Here is a 21,136-nt window from a genome sequence, read left to right as displayed (position 1 = left end):
AAGACATAAGTACATATAATTTAAAATTACATTTCTCACCTTACTTTTAATCTATTCCTCTATACTTAATCTTTACCTAATAACATGGCACTCTTTAAAACACAGGTCAACTTTTAAAAAAACGACAAAAATTTCTTTCCTGAAGGAAATAAAATAAACTTAATAGGGATCAACTCTAACTTTCCAAATTACAAAATGTAATGAATAATATTATGACTAAATAGTATGGTCTGATTTAAAATAATGACCAATCTATAGAACAATCAGAGATGCATAAGAGAAATTTGGTCTGATTTTTAAGAACCAGTTTTATTTGGAAAAGTTTTAATCTTAAATAATTGTCAAAAATAATATGATGAGGGGGAAAAAATAAAACATAGTACTATTTATAAAATGAACAACTTACCGTGTTATAAATAGAATATGCAGCTAAAACATGGAATAAGGATTGTTGCCTAGAGGTAAAAGCAGAGTTATATGAAACACAGCTTAGTTATGGAATTTGCTTTAATTTTTAAAACAAAGTTATATTGTTAAGAAACAGAATTCCTCTTTTGTAACTCTATTAGGTAAAACTATATGGTTATAAGTGGATTCAAGCACAAAACTGGATTGTATAAAATTAGGCATCTTATATTCTGATGAAAAAATTCACACAGCGATCTCTGCAGTAGTTTTTGGCAACTCCTTTCCCATCATACTTAAAACTATTTCAACACAACTGATTCTTTCAAGAGAAATTGGAAAGAGTACTTTCATAACTTTGCCAAACTGCACCACAGGTATTTATATAAATTTAAAGCTTTATAAAACACCTTATATACATTATTATTATTTGGTACTCATTAAAAATTCATAGGATATAGACAATCTACATATAATTACTCTCCTCTTACAAACAAATAACATGAGTTTGGGTTGGGATAAGTGACATGTCCAAGGTCACATAGCTAATAATATATGAGTATTAGTAATACAACGTAAGAATTTGAACCTAATTCTTCTGACCCTAAGTTGTACAATTTTTTAAATATTATACTGCTTCTTATAGAGAAAATCTGAGCATAACAAATATTATACAATACCAAGTTTGAACCTATGAAAATGATCAGTCTTATTTTCTTGTCTCAGGGCTTTTTATACTTAGTCTAATTTTCTTTAGCTTCAAGGCCTCTAGAGTTCCATGATAATTTAGAGATATATGGCATTAGCACAACCCTCAAAAGGTATTTCAAAAATAATTTCATCCTAAAAAGCTATCTCATGTAAATTCTCAGATCAAAATTAATTTTTTTAACTAATCTCTTATTACTTAATAAGTGAGCAGAGTAGTAAATTAAATCAGACACTATGTTTTAGTTTCAAATGACAAGGCTTTAAATCTTCTCAAAGTAGAATATTAAAAATCATTATTAATATCAAGGACTACAGAGGACTCTTTGAGAACGCAGATTCAAAGTAAAACATACTTTAATAAGTCTTTTTCATATTCTAAATTATATACAATATTCAAATGTACTTACTTCACACCATATCTGTCTCTAAACATAATATGGTCCCTATATGTACGGTTGACATCAAGATCAATTTGTCTGATATCAGGTGAACATCCTCGTGCTCGATGCTTTAGTTTCTGAAAAAGAAAATGAACTTTTGCCTTAATCCAAAATTTAGTGTCAACTGAATGTCCCTATTAATTTCCTGAACAGTTGACTACTTAGATCATATGTAGATAAAGAGATTTGGTTATTATTGTGAAAATTTACAAAGAATGATATAAACTCACAAATACCAATGGTTTGTTCCATTTCTTAAACCAATCTGGTAAAGAGAAACTATAATTTGATAGGGAGGAAAAAAAAGTTCTGTTAAAATGATATATTATGTAAATCATATACTATGACATCCGATAATATGCCAGGAAATGTACCATAATGAAGGTAATGTAGAGTAATCCTCAGGCAAAAATAATAAAGAAATAGATTAAGACCAATATTTATATTCTACATACTTAGGATAAACAGCAAACCAGAGAGTACTGGGAATAAGGTAAAAATGAAATTTTAAGTACAAGAAGATAAATATGATTGTAGAGATAGATATTATCAAGATTCATTAAGTGGGACTTAAAATGAACCTGATGATGGAAAGATGTATTTAATTTTTTTTAAGTCTAAGGATGTGAAGAAAAGGGGAATATTTTTGAGAAAGGGGAATTTTTAGTCTAAGGTTGGTAAGAAGAGGAGAATATTTTTGAGAAAGGGGAAAAATAGGTGTGTTTTTGTAAGACACGATAGGATGCCCAGAAAAATGACATGGATATTGCCGTCTTAAGATAAACTGACAAAATTTCAAAAAGTAATATATAGTATTGGTGAAATATTTCCAAAATCTTGACATCTGCCCCCCCCATCTCATTCCAATAAAAAAAGTAGATCACTTGATAAATACTTTACTAGCCTTGCTGATAATTTCATCTTAAAAGTCAGAGGAGGTAACACAAATAATTAAAATTCAATAAATATTTTGATATATACACTACATGCAGAGTATTATGCTAGGTACTAAAAATATGAAAATCAAGAGTGAAAGAGGCAGAGTGGTACAGTGATAGAGTGCTACATTTGGGAAAAGGAAGAAAATCTAACTTAAAATTCCAGCTTTTTTTCTTTAATTCACTAGAAGAAATGGCAAATTATTTCAGTATCTTTGCCAAGGATAGGGTCCATGAGGTCATGAAGAGTAGACACAATTGAATAGCTAAACAACAATAAACTACCCTAACTTTATACAAAAATGAATAGTTCTCTAAATTGAAATAATTATATCTTTTAGGACTTCCTAATTTAAAGCTTGATAATCATTATCTAAATATTGTAGAACAAACCAAAAATGCTGCTTTGGCATATTATTTTACAATTCTCTTTTGCAAGTGATTTTGAGTTTCAGTTTCAAATATTCTCCCCTTTTCCCTTTTATATTCCTAACTAATGTATATGACATAATTTATAAGAAAGATTGCTTTCTAAAGCTGTGATTTTGAGATACTTTGATACTGTATTGTTTTTACATAATACTTGGCTAATGTTTTCATGGGTCTACTGTTTAACAAAATAAAGTATATAACATGTTTCAAAAAGGGTTTGCTGAAAAGATAAAAGAAATTTTATTCACAAAGTCAGATAATGTAGAAGAGAATATTTTAAATATCAATTCATATTTTAATTATGAGGTTATGAAATTAAACTGGAAAGGATGATGAAAGGGAACCTCCAATTTCTATGTTGATAAAGAAAATGACCAAATAAACAAAAAGAGTTCTGTTAAACTATTTTTCCATATTTTGGAAAAAATTATCACTACAATTTCAGAGAACCATTTTTAGAGATTTTCCCCCTTAAAAAAATATGCTTCAATATTGATTTATTATTGCAAGTCACTTGTAATGAAAGCAACTATTGATTCATTGAAATCAGATTTTTTCTTTTACTAATAGCTTTTGTCTGGAATTTAGTAAATAATTAAATATTAAATAGAGCCAAAAAAAAAAAAAAAAAAAACAAATGTAGACTTATACATGTTGTAGAGCTTTTTCCTTTGGTCTTTGGAGGAGGACTTTTGATATCTAAAATAAAGAGGTTGTTTTTTTTTTTTTTAACTTTTTAATTTAAAGTTTGAATTAAGATTGATTTAATATACTTACATTGTAAAGGTCTCTTGTTTCTTCTTTCATTTTAGGAATCTCAAGTAGTAAAGACCAGACTTCACCTCTTAGCTGAAGTGGAATTCCTTTGTAAATTCTCCTATGAAACTAATTAAAAGAAAAGAGATTAAATTAAATAGTGCAGAAGTCGAGAATTTTCCCTAAATTCAGAATATAAAACTTTTTATTGTTATTTACGCTTTCAACAACTAACTCAATGATGTGTTTTTATACAGTTCCTCTATCTAGTCCCAGAGAAAAACAGACTAACTTGTCCTTGCAGGCAGATTCACATAGCCCCACTAGTCATTGTAAAACAAAATTATGAACTTCCACAGTTAGAAGAGATCTTAGATAGCACATATCTAATGAGTTTCACTCTCCCATTTTATAGATGAAGAAACTAAGTCTCAGAGAGATGTTCAATTATCTGATATCACATAGCACACAAAGTCAGTCAATACAGAGAGTATTTCCTAACTTCTGTTCTATTTTTCTTTCAATTATGTTATGTTTCTTCCCTATCACAAATATTATGCATGTACTATATTTCTCTATTTAGTCTGCTATTTTTTAATCACTGACAACTCAGTTAATTCTACTTCAAAAAATCTCAGATAGATAAGATAGATATAGATATCTTTAACCCCTTTTAAAATTTCTCTTTTCTTCTAATTTTTGGCCAATTAATTCAGGAAAATGTCTTTTTTCTTTATTCATTCCATTTGTGTATCCCCCCAAAATGATCCTAAATTATAAATAAATATGAAGTAAAAGAAGGACAGCCATGACATAGAAGACAAAAAACTGATCTGAAGCTAGGAAGACGTGGGTTGATATTTCCCCTATGATAGATACATACTAGGTAGGAACCCAAGCAAGTTACTGAACCTCTCGGTACTTAAGCAATACTCAAAATCATAAGTTACAGAGAAGGCATCAATTCTAATTGGTTCAAGAAGAGTGGACTCAACGTGGAGTTCCCTATATCAATGAAAGCACACATTTGTCCTCTTCCTATAATATCAGTAGATGGGAGAAAAGAGCCTTTTACTTTTAGAAATGAAATCTGACATGTTACCATCAACTTTTTATGCTTTTAAAATTCCAAGACTGTTAAATTTCTTAAATTAAAAAGCTTAAAACTATGCATTAAAGTTTTAATGTTGTAAGTCGTTAAACTAATTATATAGGACTTATTAATTCCATAGCATTTGTTAAACGTTAACTAGATGCATGTTAAAGAAAAGTTCATATTTTTGGAAACTGTATATGGAGTACCACGGATTCTGAAAAAACTTAATGCTGTGGTTGCCCAGAAGGCAAATGGTGAGCATAAATTATCTATAATATGACATGAATAACACAACTTCAAGAAATAGATACAAAGGCAGTTGATTGTAGGAATCACACACACACACACAAACACACAAAAATAGATAATAGAATAAAGGGGCAAAGGACATGAGAAGACTGTATAGAGTTGAACTGGTTCACCAAAGAATCAATGTGGAGAAGGGAGGAGAGTGTAGTCATTGAAAGGGTGATAGTCTGGGAAAGACTTAAAAGGTAAAAAGACTGGCATTATAGTTAGGACAAAGAACAGGATTAGTTGTATGACTGGACCCTCTTGTCCCTTTCTCACAACTTTATAAACATCACAGCAGAAACTGAAAGTATGTTGTACAAAAGAGCATTTTGGATTCTTCGTTTTTAAGCTGTCATGGAGAAAATTCATCTGCAAGTGGCCAGTCTACTGAAGTTAGCCTTTTGTACTTAACTAGAATGATACTAAGAAACCTGACTGAATTTGTTGCTACAGCCATATTCAAACCCTCGAAGAATCTGTCAGACCTTTGACTCTACTAAGCACTTAGTTCCATGGTAACACTGTAATAGGCTGTTCTAAATGGGTAAGTTAACATCACCAAGGAACTTTGCAGTCCTGAACAGTATTTGATTACAAAATGATACTAAACAAAGCAATGCTATACTACTTTATGACTAGCTAACAGCGCCCTGAAGAACTTAAAAAATTTTAATTTACATGCAACATTTGTGGACATATTGTGCCTGTGACCTTTGTTCAATGTAATCTGCTTCTTCTCCCATGCTCCTCTTCTTTTTCAACTGATCAGGGTTCAGTCCCAAATGCTGACCTTTTCCCTTTCTTTTTAAAGACCTCTTCAGAAAGTTCTCTTCAAGGTTAAAATTTGTTTTACTTGTAACTAATCCTTCCCCAAACATTCCTCCCTCTCCACTCTCTTAAATACATGTTTAAAATATATTTAACTGACATGCATGTTTTTTACTTCTTTTTGACCATATTAGATGAAAATGAGCTTCAGGAATTGCCTAACTCCATTCCATTTTCCTTGTTTATAGTCCTCTAACCTAAATATGTGACATGTTTCCTCATCCCTCTTCCTTCTTTTTTCCCCTAGTATATATTTATTTTTCTTTCCCTTTCTTCCTTCAAGTTCATCAAAGTAAAACAAAACCATTCCCAGGCCCTGTGTTTTATTTAATTTCTCCCACAACCTTGATGGCAGTCAAGTTCTGAGGGGATACTTGTTACTATCTCTTTTATTAGAATGTAAACATTTAATTCTAGTCCATTGTGATTGCTTGCTCTTATTTATCATTTTATATTTCTCTTGATTCTCACATTTGTATTTTGACGTACTATTCAGTTTTGATTTTTTCATCAAGAATGCCTCAGTCTTCCATTCCACTTTAAATTCCTTTTTCTTGAGTAGGATTAGTCAAGTTTGCTAGAAAAGTTATTCTTGATTATAGGCTTCCATCTTTTGCTTTTTAAAATATCAATATTCCAAAGTTCTCTTCTCCCTTACAAAGGCAAATGCTAAATTGTGTGTGATCCTGAATGTAGCTCCTTGTTACTTGTCTTGAACTCTTTGTTTCTGGTTGTCTTTTTTTTTTTTTTTTTTCCACCTGGACACTGATATTTGGCTATGGCACTCATGGAAGTTGTCATTTTGGAATATCTTTCAGGAGTTGACTAGGAGATTCATTCCACTTTTCCCTCGGTTTAAGTACGTCTTGATTACTTTTCCTGAAATATAATATATCTAAGTTCATTTGGGGAATAGGAGCATTTTCAAGTTTTTCAAGTAATCCAATGATACTTAGATTTTTTTTTCTCTTTGACCTGTTTTTATGATATTTTCTTCTATTTTTTCAGATGTTGACTTTCTTTTAATATTTGTTTTGTCATAGAGACCCTAAACTTCCATTGGTCCATTCAAATTTTTATGCAGTCTATTACTTGATTAAAGGTTTGTATCTTTGTACTATGCTGCTAATGATTTTGCCAAGTCTTTCCTTTGGTCCTCTCATTTCTTTTCCAATTCTTTCTTCAGGAAATCTCATTTCATTTATAATTTTTTTCAACTCTTGTTTCATTTCTTGCAGAAATTCTAGCTGACCTTGTAATCAAACCTTATTTTTCTTCAGGCTTTGCTTATAGATACTGTGGTTATTAGTGTCTTCTGGATTTGTATCTTGGATATCCCCCTTTATTATTGCACTGCACCCCTTTATTATTGGTCTTTTTTTTATGCATTCATTTTTCCAAATTACTTCTTAAATTGGAACTCTACTTATAGGATCAGGCCCAAGGTATTTCTGGAAGAATGTCAGTATATTTTGTATCCTATTGCAACTTTCTTGGGGTTTTGAGCTCTGGATCTTTCAAGTACCTCAAGGAGTCTGTCACAGAGTTACATACTATGTTCTTATTCCTTGCCTCAAGCCCATCCATGTTCCTTACTCTGGTATAGAACCAAAAGTCTGACACCCTAAGTGCAGAGGTCCTTTTGGAGTCCATGTTGGATTGGTAAGCTAACTCTAGGATAGAGTTGTCAGTTGGCTCCTTCCTGTACCTTATTCCTAAATAGTGTCACACTGTGCTTTAGTCATGATCCCTTCTTGTATAGTACATACAGAGGCCTGGCTAGATCAGTTCTCTAATGTCCACAGACCTCAATCTATCTCCCTTATATCGATCTCAGCTAGAAAAATAACTCTCTCTGATTTTTTCCCCTTAGATTTCCTAATCATGATATCATGTAGTCATCTTTCTAGGACTCTTTTGGAGTAGTTATGGGGAATGATGGGCTATATTGCTTCTATCATTTTTACTGGTCTCTCTCCAGACTTTATTCTCCTTAACTTTGCTGAAATATCTGATACTTGTTGACTGAATATTAAAGTAAAAACAACAACACAGTAGTGAGTTGTGAAAACACAAGGGAAATTTCCACAGAACCCTTCATTTAATGTATAAAAAGGAACTCACATTTATATGTATTTTAAGAAGTATAAAATGCTTTTCATACAACAATCCTGTTAGGTAGGTAATAAAATTGTTATCCTAATTTTAGAGATGAGGAAATGAAGTTTAGAGGGATAAAATAATATCTCCAAAGTTATACAGATGACAAATATCTAAATCAGAACTCAAACATGCATTTTCTGACTTTAAGAGTAATATTTTTATAACACGAAACAGATATGCTATTGTGCATCGAGTTACACATATATTACTTTCAAACATTCCAAAGGGAAAATATTATTAAAATTTGTACTTTAAAAATTCAAATTTTCACGCTTACATTTAAGACATTAGGAACTGCATGATATTATTGTGTGAGTAAGGAACTAGAGAGAAAAAATATGTATTTCTTTAGGAAAAGAGAAATATATGCCAACTTCTTTTTCTTAAAATATTGTTAAAACTTAAGTTTATATAATGAATTAAAAGAAGTGAATTCTTTTAGAAAGTGCATTACATTTCACACTAAAGAGGCACAATCTATACACCACATAAAGCTACTATAATTATAAGAACACAATTCTGTTAAAATTTTTCTTAATGGAGAATGCATTCATCTGAGTATTGGGGTAGGCTAATAGAGTCCATCTTTATAGCTTACATAAATATTTTCATATATATGTATATATTAAAAGAAGAATACAGTTACATAATTCTATGAACATAACAACAGATGTAATATGAAGTTATATTCAATTCTGAATTTGATTATCTTTAGGCTGTAACTATGCCATTTAGTTAATATCATATAAACTCATTTACAATGACAATATAATCCAAAGTTTTGAAGATTTGGTTATTATAGGCAAGTCTTGGATAAGATAGGTAAGAGGCAACTAGCAGTGGATAGAGCACCCACCCTGAAGTCAGGAGAATCTGAATTCAAATTCGACCTCAGATATTTGACACTTACAAGCCGTATGATGCTGTGCAAGTCAACCTCAATTATCACACACACACACACACACAAAAAGTAAGGTAAGTGAAATAAAGCTTCAAAATTATGATATAACTAGTTAAAAAAGAGTAACTTCTCTGAAACATAACTTCATATAATGTGAGAAAATGCACAGAATGCTAGGAAATAATAGACAAAATTATGGGACAGTAATATAAAAAAAAAAAAGATAAGTCTTACAGAGTACATAAACATTTTTGCATTAGCCACAAATCTAAGAGAGGACTGTAAAAAGGCAACAATTTCTCTCAAAGGCAAATGAACCTAGGGAATAAAAGAGTATTAAGATATAAAAGATTTTTTTTTTTTAAGTCTGTTGCACACAAGCAAAGTTGTCCACCTGCACAATGAAACTTATAGTTATCACCTGAACTGCCTTTCTCCTGACACACAGATAAATAATACATAACTACAAAGCAGAATAACATGAAAAAATGGAAAATGTATTAATCCTTTCGACCTTCATTTCTATTATTACATGTAATAATTAACTGAAATCTAATCAGAACAAAGTTATCATGTGAAATATCTAAAATCCAAATATGCTTTTGATGGAGATGTGGGGGAGGAAAAGATTCTAATTAGGGTGAAGACAGAAAGGAATGTGCATTCACAGAGAGTCTACTAGATGCGACATAATGTATTAAGTGCTTTATATAAATGCTATTTTATTTGATCCTCACAACTCTGCAATGGATATGCCATTCTCACCCCCATTTCATGATGCCATGAATGCCGTTAGGGATAATACTGCAACTTAAAAATAAGCCATGAAACTGATATAGCTCTGATTTTATCAATTTGAAGACTCCTTCCAGTTAAACTTATTGCAACAAACAAGTAGTTCATCCTGTAGAGTGTAGGATGTGGTGTTCACCTAATTCAAAATGATATGTGATGGAACAGTGCTACACTGATCATAGATTTATCCTCTCCAAACTAAATAAATGCATTCAACAAAAATGGTGGCCACAAGACAAAATGACTACCAGAAAAAATTAATGTCAACAGATTAGAGTTTTTCTCTAAGAGGGAACTGTTTATTGCTAACTTGGAGGGAAAGCTGAGCCAATAGTTAGCAACAGGGAAGCAGAAAAGGAGTGAGCAATTTTCAGAGATCTGGTGCACAGCACTGCATTTGCTCATCTAGGTCATAACACTCACAAACATCAGACTTGTTTGATAAAAATGATAGGGAAATTCAGAAGCAGGAAATGAAAAACAAGAACTTCACAGGGTATACCAGAAGGATAGTTCATCCATCTCCAAGGTAGCATTTAATTATCAAAAGTTGTAGTAGAAAAAATCCCAATTATCAATCTATGGAGAGGAGATATCTTACAACAGGATTACAATTGAGTATTTTGGCTTTTTAGGCAAAGCTGCTGTTGAAGACCTGCCTGCAATCTCACCTATTCCCATTCAATGGAAAACTGATACACAGGTGTGGGTAGAACAATGGCCCTTACAAAGTGAAATAATTCAGGCCTTATTAGATATAGTACAGGAGCAACTTGACCAAGGACACTTACAACCTTACAAGTCCTTGGAATTCCCTATATTTGTTGTAAAAAAGAAATCTGGAAAATGGAGGATGTTGACTGATTTGAGAAAAGTAAAGGAACAGATGGAAACTATGGGAAATCTTCAGCCTGTCTTCCATCTCCTACTCAGTTGCCTGAGGAGTGACCTCTTTGGGTTATAGACATTAAGGATTGTTTCTATTCTATCTCTCTAGATAAGGAGGATATTAAAAGATTTAATTTTTCAATACCCAGCATTAATTTAGCTGAGCCTTATAAAAGATATGAATGGACAGTAACAGCCCCACTATGTGTCAAATGTATGTTGCTGCTGCTCTTACTCCAATAAGAAAAGCATTTCCAAAAGTTATGTTGTTACATTAAATGAATATTATCGTGGGGTGTATACCTGAGGAGCAAATGTTAGAAGCACAGCTACAAAAGACCATAGAAACACTAAGGAACTACAAATTGCATATAGCTCCAGAAAAAATTCAAAGACATGCTCCTTTTCAATATTTAGGATATGAAGTATATCCTAAGGTGCTTACAGTACAAAAACTTTCCTTAAGGAGAGAGAAGCTGAACACCTTAAATGACTTTCAGAAATTGATAGGAGATATCCAATGGATGTGTCCAGTGTTAGGCTTAACTACCTATCAATTACAACCATTATATGACATTTTAAGGGGAAACACTGCTTTAAACTCACCACACCAGCTTACAAAAGAAATTCAAGAGGCTTTGAGAGAGGTTGAACTGGTTTTATCCAATGTAGTTGAAAGAATTACTCAGAAACCCTTGGAAATATTGGTTTTTGCTACAAAAGAAGCACCCAATAGTTCTTCATCAAGGACAGAGTGGGTGAACCTCTCAGTACAAGAACAAAGCCTTACTCCTTACTCCTTACCAGTGCCTGTGGCTAGAATTTTATTAAAGAGCATTAAGCGAGTAGTACAATTATCTGGGATAAGACCTGACAAGATATATGCCTTTTATACCAATGCACAAATTAATGTATGCTGTGAAACCATCCTTAGTGGAAATATTTGTTTGCCCTAGCTCCAAATTTTACATACAGGTCTTCATTAAAGATAACCTGGCTATTACATAATTGGTAATAGATTTTTGAAGAAAAGATTTCTAAGATTTCTCTTAAAGCATCTACTATCTTTATAGATGCATCCAAACGTAACATCTGTGCTGTATATTCTCGTGACTTAACTATAAAGAGAGTAGTCAGAACTCCTTTTCGGTCCACTCAGCAGAATGAATTGTATGCAATCATTCTAGCTCTTACTTATTATCCAGGAGATACAAGTATATTATTTGATTCGGCCTATTCAGTAGGTGTGGTACAAAGAATTGTCACAGCCCAAATAAAATTTGTAGCCTCTAATATATATAAGTTCTTGAAGGAACTTCAAGAGCAAGTGAGAAAACATCCAGGTAAGATTTATATTTTGCATGTCCACTCTCAGAGTGGACTTTCAGGTCCTATTTTTATGGAAATTCAAAGGCAGATATTCTTCTAACCATGTTAGTCAATACTCCTTTATTTCAGGCAACTCAAGAATCTCATTCTAAATATCATAAGGCTGCTCGAGCTTTACGTTTGTAATTTGGTTTAACAAAAGAAGAAGCTAGGAACATAGTAAAAACCTGTACAGTTTGCCTTCCTTTCCATGCTCCCATGCTCCCTCCAGGGAAAAACCCTCATGGTTTGAGACCCAGTGAAATTTGGGAAATGGATATGATCCATTATAAATCTTTTGGTCGTCTATCCATGTTGTAATAGATACCTTTTCAGGATTTACTTTTGCAATGCGGGAAATGAAAAACAAGAGTCCCAGGGTATACCAGAAGGATGGTTCATCCATCTCTAAGAAAATAGCATTTAATTATCAAAAGAAAAGTAAAAAGAGGAAAGACAGTCCCATGGAGGAAGCCACTATGGCAACACAGTGACAAGTCACTTGAGTAGAGGAAACAAAATGAGATTATCACCCCAGTAGAACCCTCCAGGGACCCAACCCCACCTGAAGATTCTAATACTATCCCTTCTACCAGCAGTTAGGTAGGGGGTACTGTGAAAATCAATCTACCTAACCAGTAGCACACAATGTTGGAAGATAGTAACAGCTTGAGAGTAACAGCCATTGCTCCCCTGAATGGGGAAGAACTGATAGTTGAAGTCTGGGCTTATGTTATACTTGCAGCTGCCCACAACTATGCATAGAAGTCACCTTTTGTGACTTCTGACACAGCTTCCTTTTTGATGGCTTCCACTGCTAGACATGTGGCTATAAGTTCTACCAACAGTGCAGTGCCCATGTCCCCACTGTCTGTCCCCAACTGTAAGGCCTATGATCTTTTCCTATGTCCCTGGGATATCCCCCAAAATCTCTACTTTCTTCAGCCCAACCTTTTTCCTTCAGACTCCAAGTGAGTCTTTCCTTCCTCCAAGTGAGGATTGGGAAGGTATCAACCTAACTATGCATTCTGAATATTTCCTTTCAGGTGGAGGAAGCTCTTTTCTTAGTATTTGTTCCATTTCACCTAAAAAAACAAAAGATCTCCCTCCTCGCAACTGGTCCTTCTTGGGGGCTCCCCATCCTTCCTGGAGTCTCTTTTCTAGCTTTAGTTTCTACACAATATCGAAGACTAGAATGGGGGCCCTGGTACTCATAAGCCCCAGCCTAAAAGTTAAGTCCTATGTGAGCCCCACACCTCAAAAAGTCCCAGCATGCATATATGCACCTCCTATGGGGAGACTTTTGCTTTCCCTGGGCCTGGAGACCCACTCTTGTGGAGATCTGTTCCATATCTATACCCAGCGTACACATGATCAGCCCCATAATGCCTTGAATGCAGGCTCATAAAGCAGGTATCCCATGTTTTCCCTGCTGAAGGAACAGGTGGGGAAAGGATTCCTCCCACCAATATAGTCCTGGCCCCAGCCGTATGTCCTCCCCACCGCTCAGAAGGAAATCCCCAAGATCTCATGAGAGCCCTTTGAGCACAGATTCTCAGTTTCAACTAATGATAAGAAGAAAAAGTACCTGGGCTATCAAGACTCAAGCTACTATTATGAGGTAGTTCCAAGAAAGATGTAGCTGCTGAAGCAAATCAGGATAGACTCATTTGGGACTATGTTCTGTAGATGATATTATAGGGACATGGATATAAAGATATTAAAACCCATAGCTGACCAAGGCCTTCAAGAATGATATGCAAGACTTGCCATATGAATATCCTCTTGTTCAAGGGCTTCATGACAAGATCTGACTTTGCCATCATCACTCAGTGATGTCAAGAGTTCCAGCCTCTACCACCACCTACCACTACCTCCTCACTTTGACATGGTACAGTTCATTGATGTAGCTTGGCAGACAGCTAAGAACATGGATCAGCTCCATGTTAAGAACATTATTCACCAAGATTTCAAGTCCGAGAATATCTTCCTGTAAAGAATTTATAGTGAAGACTGGAGACTTTGGGCTGGCCACAGTGAAAACCTGATAAAGTGATGCTCAGAAAGTAGAACAGAACACAGGCTCTGTGCTCTGGATGATGCTGGTCACTATTGAGCTACTATAGCAAGAAATGACCAAGATTGAGCACAGCATATCAGAACTGTCACTACATTGGTCTCAGACTGAGGAACTACCTTCTTCCTTGCTGGGAGCTCTGTACTTCTTTGGGCCCTAGTGACTCTGGCCAGCCCTGGGACCATGAAACACTTGCCCTAGATTTCCTTTCCCTAGTTCCCAGACCTAGCAGTAGTTACCCTAGTTTCCCCAGAACCAGGCCACCTGATAGGTGAAGATAAGGTTCAAAGGTCAGAGAGGAGGAAGGGAGCCCATCTCTCACCCCTCTCCTGTGCCTGCTTTCTCTCTGCCTACCAAGAAGCATAGGAAGCTGCCCAACCCTTGCTTTGATCTCTTAATTACATTCCTTGACTCTTTGGGGGAAAAAAAAAAAATTCAAGCAAAGCTTAGAGAAATGCAGGATTCTTAGCTTAATAAGAAAGCATATGAAATTCAGTTTTATGCTGATGATAATCGAAAGTGCTTTTATAATGTCCTGAAGGCTATTTATGGGTCAAAGACCTATAGAGCATCTCAACTACTCAGTACTGATGAAGCCACACTGATCAGTGATAATGACATGATTCTAGAGAGATAAGCTGAACACTTCCATAATATTCTCAACAGACCATCATCAACTGATGCTGAAACCACTGACAGTGTGCCCCAGGTTCCATCTTAGCTAAAATTCCAACTGAAAAAGAGGTTTTGAATGCCATTAGACTCCTTTCATATGGCAAAACACAAGTATTGATTCTACTACTGCTGAAATTTCAAAGGTGTGTTGGGGTAGAGGGGGATGAGATTTCATTGCTCATATAAAAACTGACTAAAATTTCCCAGGTTATATGTCGAGAAGTTATCCCTTTAGCATTTAAGGATGTTTCCAATATCAATCTCAATAAAGCTAAAGAGAATAGAATGTCCTGTTACAATCATGGGGAAGAGAGGAGGAGGAAGCTTCTTATTCATTGTTGGCAAGATTCTGCCAGAGTCCTTCTTAATACACTGATCCTTCACTTGGAAGATGGTCATCTACCTGAGAGTCAATATGGTTTCTGAGTAACAGTCAATATAGTTTGTTGCCCCATAACTCAAGGAGAAATGACAGCAGAACAGAGGTCTATACACAACACTTATAAATCTGACCAAGGTCTTTGATACTATCAGTTGAGAGAGCTTATGAAAAATTATGTCAAAATTTGGTTGTTAAAGTCCATTGGTCTTGTACATCAATTTCATGATGGCATGCTTGCCCAGGTTCTGGATAATGAACGATGCTCTCATGCTTTTCCAATCACCGATAGAGTGAAACAAAGCTGTGAATTTGCCCCCACGCTTTTCTGCATGTTTCAGCCATGTTGTCAAACATTTTCATTGAGGGAAAAATACAGCATTAAGATCACCTATCACACTAATGGCAAATTCTTCAATTTGAAAAGGCTTGAAGCAAAGACTAAAATGGAGAGAGAAGATGCTATGCACTATGAGCAAAATAAAACTGAAGTAGGTCAAAAGAAATGCAAGATGCACAAATTTAGAGATGCCATTCCACATGTTCAGATGTCCTATTTGTGCCTGACCTGTGGAAATACATTCCTTGTTCATACTGATCTGATCAGTCACAGTTAAATGTACTGTAGCTTAACTCTAACATAAAGATGCCATTTTGATCTTCTTTGAGAATAAACACTGTGGTTGACAACAACCACCAGTTCATCCCATAGAGCTCCTGCCACTATTATGCTATAAAGCATCAACAGGATATCCAAAGTTGCTCTAGGATCTTGTGATATTTTATAGACTTAAATGATCATATATTTAAGACTTGGGGAAAAAAAATCTCAGAGATCATATCTTTTCACTGTATTACATTGCCTCAATTAGAATTAGTGAAGCGTGCAGAGATGTACATTGGTTATCACTTGCTGTTGTTACTTGAGTTCTTCAAAAAAAAAACTTTCAATTTCCCACCAAGGAAAAGTGCAAATTACCAATTCTCTCCTTCTGAAAGAGTCCTACCAAATTATTCCCTTTCACACAATTCTTATGAAATATGTCCAAGTCAATAATACATATTTTTAAAAAAAAAACCCACAAAACACAAAGATGCTATATGGTTTTGTTTTTCTAGATTTTTTTCCCCCATTCTAAATAACAGAGACCACACTTTATACATTTGGCTACTTTGGAATTCCCAAATACTTCAAGAGACACAATTTCAATTGGTGATCGAAGACACAAAACTCTCTACCAACAGAAAAAGAATGACCTCCTCGCGTCTTCTTATCTTGTGATTATTTTCATATTTTCTCACATATACTGCATAGAGGATCTATTCAACTCCTGCCTTCTAGATGATCTTTAAATCCCTAGAATATTTCAAGTATTTTTAAAACACTCAAATGCTGAAAAAAATCAATACCTTTCATTTTGTTGCTTCCTAATAATTTTGTGAGTTGTAGCATAATAATCATAACAGCTCACATTCGTGTAGCACTTTATATTTTACAAAATGATTTCCCTCACCTAAGAGGTAATATTTCCCTCAGGTTTATAAAGGTACATAAATTATTCATAATGATAAAAATGACATTTACAATATTAATAAGGCATTTCAATTGAGCTAGTACATAGTTACAGTACATGGAGTCTTAAAGCCTTATAATATGTTTTAGATGTCACCTCATTTTAACCTCATAACAATGCTGCAGGATAGGAAACAGATATAATTATCCCCATTTTATGGATAAGGAAATGGAACCTCTAAGAGGACAAGTGACTATAAGAGTTGCATAGCCAGTAAGTCTCAAAGAATTTAAATCCATATCTTACTAATTAAATTTAAACCCCAAGATCTCAGATAATTGCTTGTATGATAGAGGAAATCTGATGTCAAAGGAAGAGATGTCAATCCCAGTTCTAATGTTTACTACCTGTGTGACCTTTGGACAAATCACTTAACCTCTTTGAGTCTCATTTTGTTCATCTTAAAAAAAAAAGTGTGGGGGGGGGAATGTGGGGAAGGAATAGATGATATTTAAGGTCCTTTGAACACTCTATCCTTGATCCCACTATCAAAGAGAAATAGATGTTACTGCCACTTGTAACTTCCCGGAAACTTATCAATAGGCTCAGAATGCAGGAGAAAATACATTATTTTAGAAAATTTGAGAATTTGGAGATGTCACCAAAATTTGGAATTTATTGTGCTTGACTGACTATGCATATGTTAAAATGGTTTTAACTTAATTGTTTTGTTGTTTGGAGGAGAATGAAGAAGGTTAATTTTATGTCTGATATATCAATGCTGAGAAGGATGGGCTCTCTCTCCATTCCCACATACACATATATACATACATATGTGTGTACATACTACAAATATAAATCAACACACAGATATGCTTACTTATAAATCAGTCTCCTATAAAAGTGCTCATCATAAATCAATTCATCTGGGCCTGATCATGACATGAGGAACAGATAAAATGGAGTTTCCAGAATTGAAAAGCTTAGGAACAGATTTTGGGCAATAAGTCTGATAGAAAAGCAGCAATTCCTATACCCAATTACAACCTGACACAAAAATCAGTAGTTATTTTATTTGATTGAAAACAATATTAACTTCTTTTATAGGTATGTTTATTAAGGTTATTTAAATACCTTTTCTGTATTCTTGTATTTTTCCCAGCTTTTCAGCATTTTCAGCCATTTTGTACTTCTTTCAATTTCCAGGTGCTTTTGCTGAAATAAAATTTTAAGAACTTATTATTATTTTTCAAGAATTCTTTTGCTACTAAAAAGTATTACTAAAGAAAGTCAAGTTATCTTACCAACAAATCTTTGGTCTAAATTATTTTTAAATAAATTTTTATTGATAATTTTTGGTTCTGTATTTTTTTCAGTAGTATCCAAATCTAGATGATCCTATTTGTGATTTTATTGGCAAAAATGGTGGAGTGGTTTGCCATTTCCTTCTCCAGATCATTTTACAGATGAGGAACTGAGGCAAACAAGGTTAAATGATTTGCCCAGGGTCACAGAACTAATAAGTGTCTGATTGCAAGCCTGATACTCTACCCACAGAGGCAGACAAAAAAAAAAGAAAGCATTCTGCACCTAACTTTTGTTTTACTAACACTTAAAATTTTCATTATATTAACTCTCCTTTTCACATGGACCTATCCTCTCCTACATAAAACAAGATTTTTTTTTAAGAGAAAGGAAAGAAACAAATTAGCAAAATCAAATAATATATTGGGGGATGGGGGAAATCTAAAAATTATACAATGTTCCATATTCACAGACCTACTTGCTCTGCTAAAAAGAAAAAAAAAAAATATCTTCCCCTTTCGCTCCCTTGGGCCCATGTCAGTTATTTTAAATTCTACAACATTCACTTTCTTTCTTTTTTTTATTATAGTTTTTTATTTACAAGATATATGCATAGATAATTTTTCAGCATTGACAGTTGCAAAATCTTTTGTTTCGATTTTTCCCTTCCATCCTCCCACCCCTCCCCCAGATGGCAAGTAGACTAATACATGTTAACTATGTTAAAGTATACAACATTCACTTTCAATAGCTTTGTGATTGTATTTTAAGTTAAACTGTCTGTATATTGTTTGCTTGCTTTTTTTTCTTTCTCATTTTTTTCCCCTTTTTGATCTGATTTTTCTGGTACAGCACGATAAATATGTATAAAAGAATTGTACATATTTAACATATGTGGGATTACTTGCTATCTACAAGGGGGCAGAGGGAAAGGAAGGAGAAAAATTTGGAACATAACATTTTGCAAGGGTGAATGCTGAAAATTATTTTTGTAGGTATTTTGAAAATAAAAAGCTATTACTAAATATATGTGTGTGTGTGTGTATACATATATATCTCACAAATACTATGAATTAGTTTTGTTAGTATCATATTGGCCTGACCCATCCTCCAGCTATTCACAGTGTTCTTCATTTTTCAAATGAATACTTTATAATTGAATCTATATAAATATTTTGCATGATATTTGCAAAGTAAATACAAAGTAATTTTTTATAGATAGCAGTTCACTAGCAATTACAGAAATCAGTGAAAATTTCAGGAAGAAAGTGTCACCTATGTTTTGAAGGTATCTAGAGATTTTAAAAGATGGAGTTGAATAGAGAGAGTATTTTAGCTATGGAGGATAGGCTGTAAAAAGGTATGAAAGAGATGGATGGGTGAACAACAAATATGGCAGTTTGACTGGAACACAAAAATATGTGAGGGGTAGTAATGTGTAATAAACTTATAGAGAGACAGCTAGGGCTATACTATGAAGACCTTTAAATGACAAATTTTTTATTTTATCCATTCTTCTGGTTCTCTGGCTAACTACTACACAGGGAGGAACCAGTCCAATATTAAAACTTTTCCCTTACAGGGAAGAGGCAAAAGTTCATTCTATTAAGTCTCCAACATTGTTTCATGCCTTTGGTTAAAGAAAGTAGCATCATTTCTTCAGACCCAAACATAAGCCAATACCCTCTCCAGAACTGCCAATACCCTAAAACCAAAGCCTTAAAAACAATGAAAATCTTACCTAAACTCATTTCTAAATGATGAACCATCCTTCCCACCTCCAGCTCCATTATAACTTCTCCATTCCATGGATTCTGAAACTCTCCCCTCTATGATTAAAACCTCATCCTCTACTGTAGATCCCTTATTTCCATTCCCTTTTGTAACTCCACCTTCTGGTTTTCAATGAGACCTGGCTACCTTCTGATCATACAGCCTCCCTCGTCTCTTTTTCCAGTACTAGCTCCACTTTCACACATCTCCACCTTATGCTCCCCGCTACTAACACTGGTTAAGGTGAAAGAGGAATTGGAATACTCTGTCATTTCCAGGTTTTCTTTCTTCTACCATCATTCAGTAGCCTCCCCTCTTTTAAGGTTCATTCAATCCATATATATCCCCCAATAAAAATTCTAGTATCTGTTACCTAGTATGTATGATCCAGGATACTCTACCCCTTCCTTTCTTCAATAGTTTCAGTACTTAGGTCATGGTGTTTCAATAGGTCATAGTGTTTTTCTCTTTCTCAACTCCTGTCTCATCAACTCTGAAACTCACATCTCCAGTACCCTGTCTATTGGGCTGCTTCTTTCTTTTGATTGGAAGGAATGCAAGGAAGACATTGGAGAGGTCCTATTCCATCCTCCATTGTTTAAGAACACTCTGGGAAATCACCTCATCATTTCCCATTCAGCAGCTTTTCTGGATTTTATAATCTGGAGAAACTCATCATTCTGCAAGATAAAATATGCCCCTTCAGATCATTTCCTGCTTAAAGTGTGAGGATTATAATCAATGGCTATAGTAATCTAGTGTTTGACAAACCTAAAGACTCCAGCTTCAGGGATAAGAACTATCTGACAAAAATTGCTGGGAAAATTGGAAAATAGTAAGGCAGAAACTAAACATTGATTAACACCTAACACTCTATGCCTAAATAATGTCAAAATGGGTTCATGATTTATATGTAAAGGGTGATACTATAAGCAAATTAGGAGAACAAGGGATCGTTTGTCTCTCAGATCTGTGGAAAAGGAAGGAATTTATGGTCAAAGAAGAACTAGAGAACATTGTGAAATGCAAAATGGATAATTTTGATTATTATTAAATTATAAATTAAATTAAATTAAATTTGCTCTGGACAAACATTGTCAAATGACAAATGAAGTCAAAATTAGAAGGGAAGCAGAAAATTGGGGTGTGGGGGGGGAGGGATCACATCCAAGGATTCTGACAAAGGTCTCATTTCTAAAATATATGGCGAACTGACTTAAATTTATAAGAATATAAGCCATTTTTCAACTGATAAATGGTCAAAGGATATGATCACACAATTTTCAGATGATGAAATTAAAGCCATTTCTAGTCATATTTTTAAAATGCTCTAAATCACTATTAATTAGAGAAATGCAAATTAAGACAACTCTGAAGTAGCACCATACACCACTCGGA

At 34.0% G+C, this 21,136-nt stretch overlaps 1 protein-coding gene across 1 annotated transcript in view; it reads right to left on the bottom strand.

Annotated features, from left to right (window-relative positions):
- Window positions 1–21,136, bottom strand: part of USP6NL (USP6 N-terminal like) — a 101,637-nt gene that overhangs the window by 42,448 nt on the left and 38,053 nt on the right. The window contains exons 5-8 of the mRNA XM_051962420.1: window positions 17,795–17,875; window positions 3,704–3,811; window positions 1,524–1,633; window positions 407–455 (exon numbers count right to left, since the gene is read on the bottom strand). Of these exons, the coding sequence (XP_051818380.1) occupies window positions 407–455; window positions 1,524–1,633; window positions 3,704–3,811; window positions 17,795–17,875 (348 nt within the window). The remainder of the gene's footprint in view (window positions 1–406; window positions 456–1,523; window positions 1,634–3,703; window positions 3,812–17,794; window positions 17,876–21,136) is intronic.

Source organism: Antechinus flavipes, chromosome 5, assembly GCF_016432865.1.
Source record: "Antechinus flavipes isolate AdamAnt ecotype Samford, QLD, Australia chromosome 5, AdamAnt_v2, whole genome shotgun sequence".
In the NCBI taxonomy this organism is placed as follows: domain Eukaryota; kingdom Metazoa; phylum Chordata; class Mammalia; order Dasyuromorphia; family Dasyuridae; genus Antechinus; species Antechinus flavipes.
Note: the sequence above shows the minus strand (reverse complement) of the source record. Positions and strands in the feature narration are given on the sequence as shown.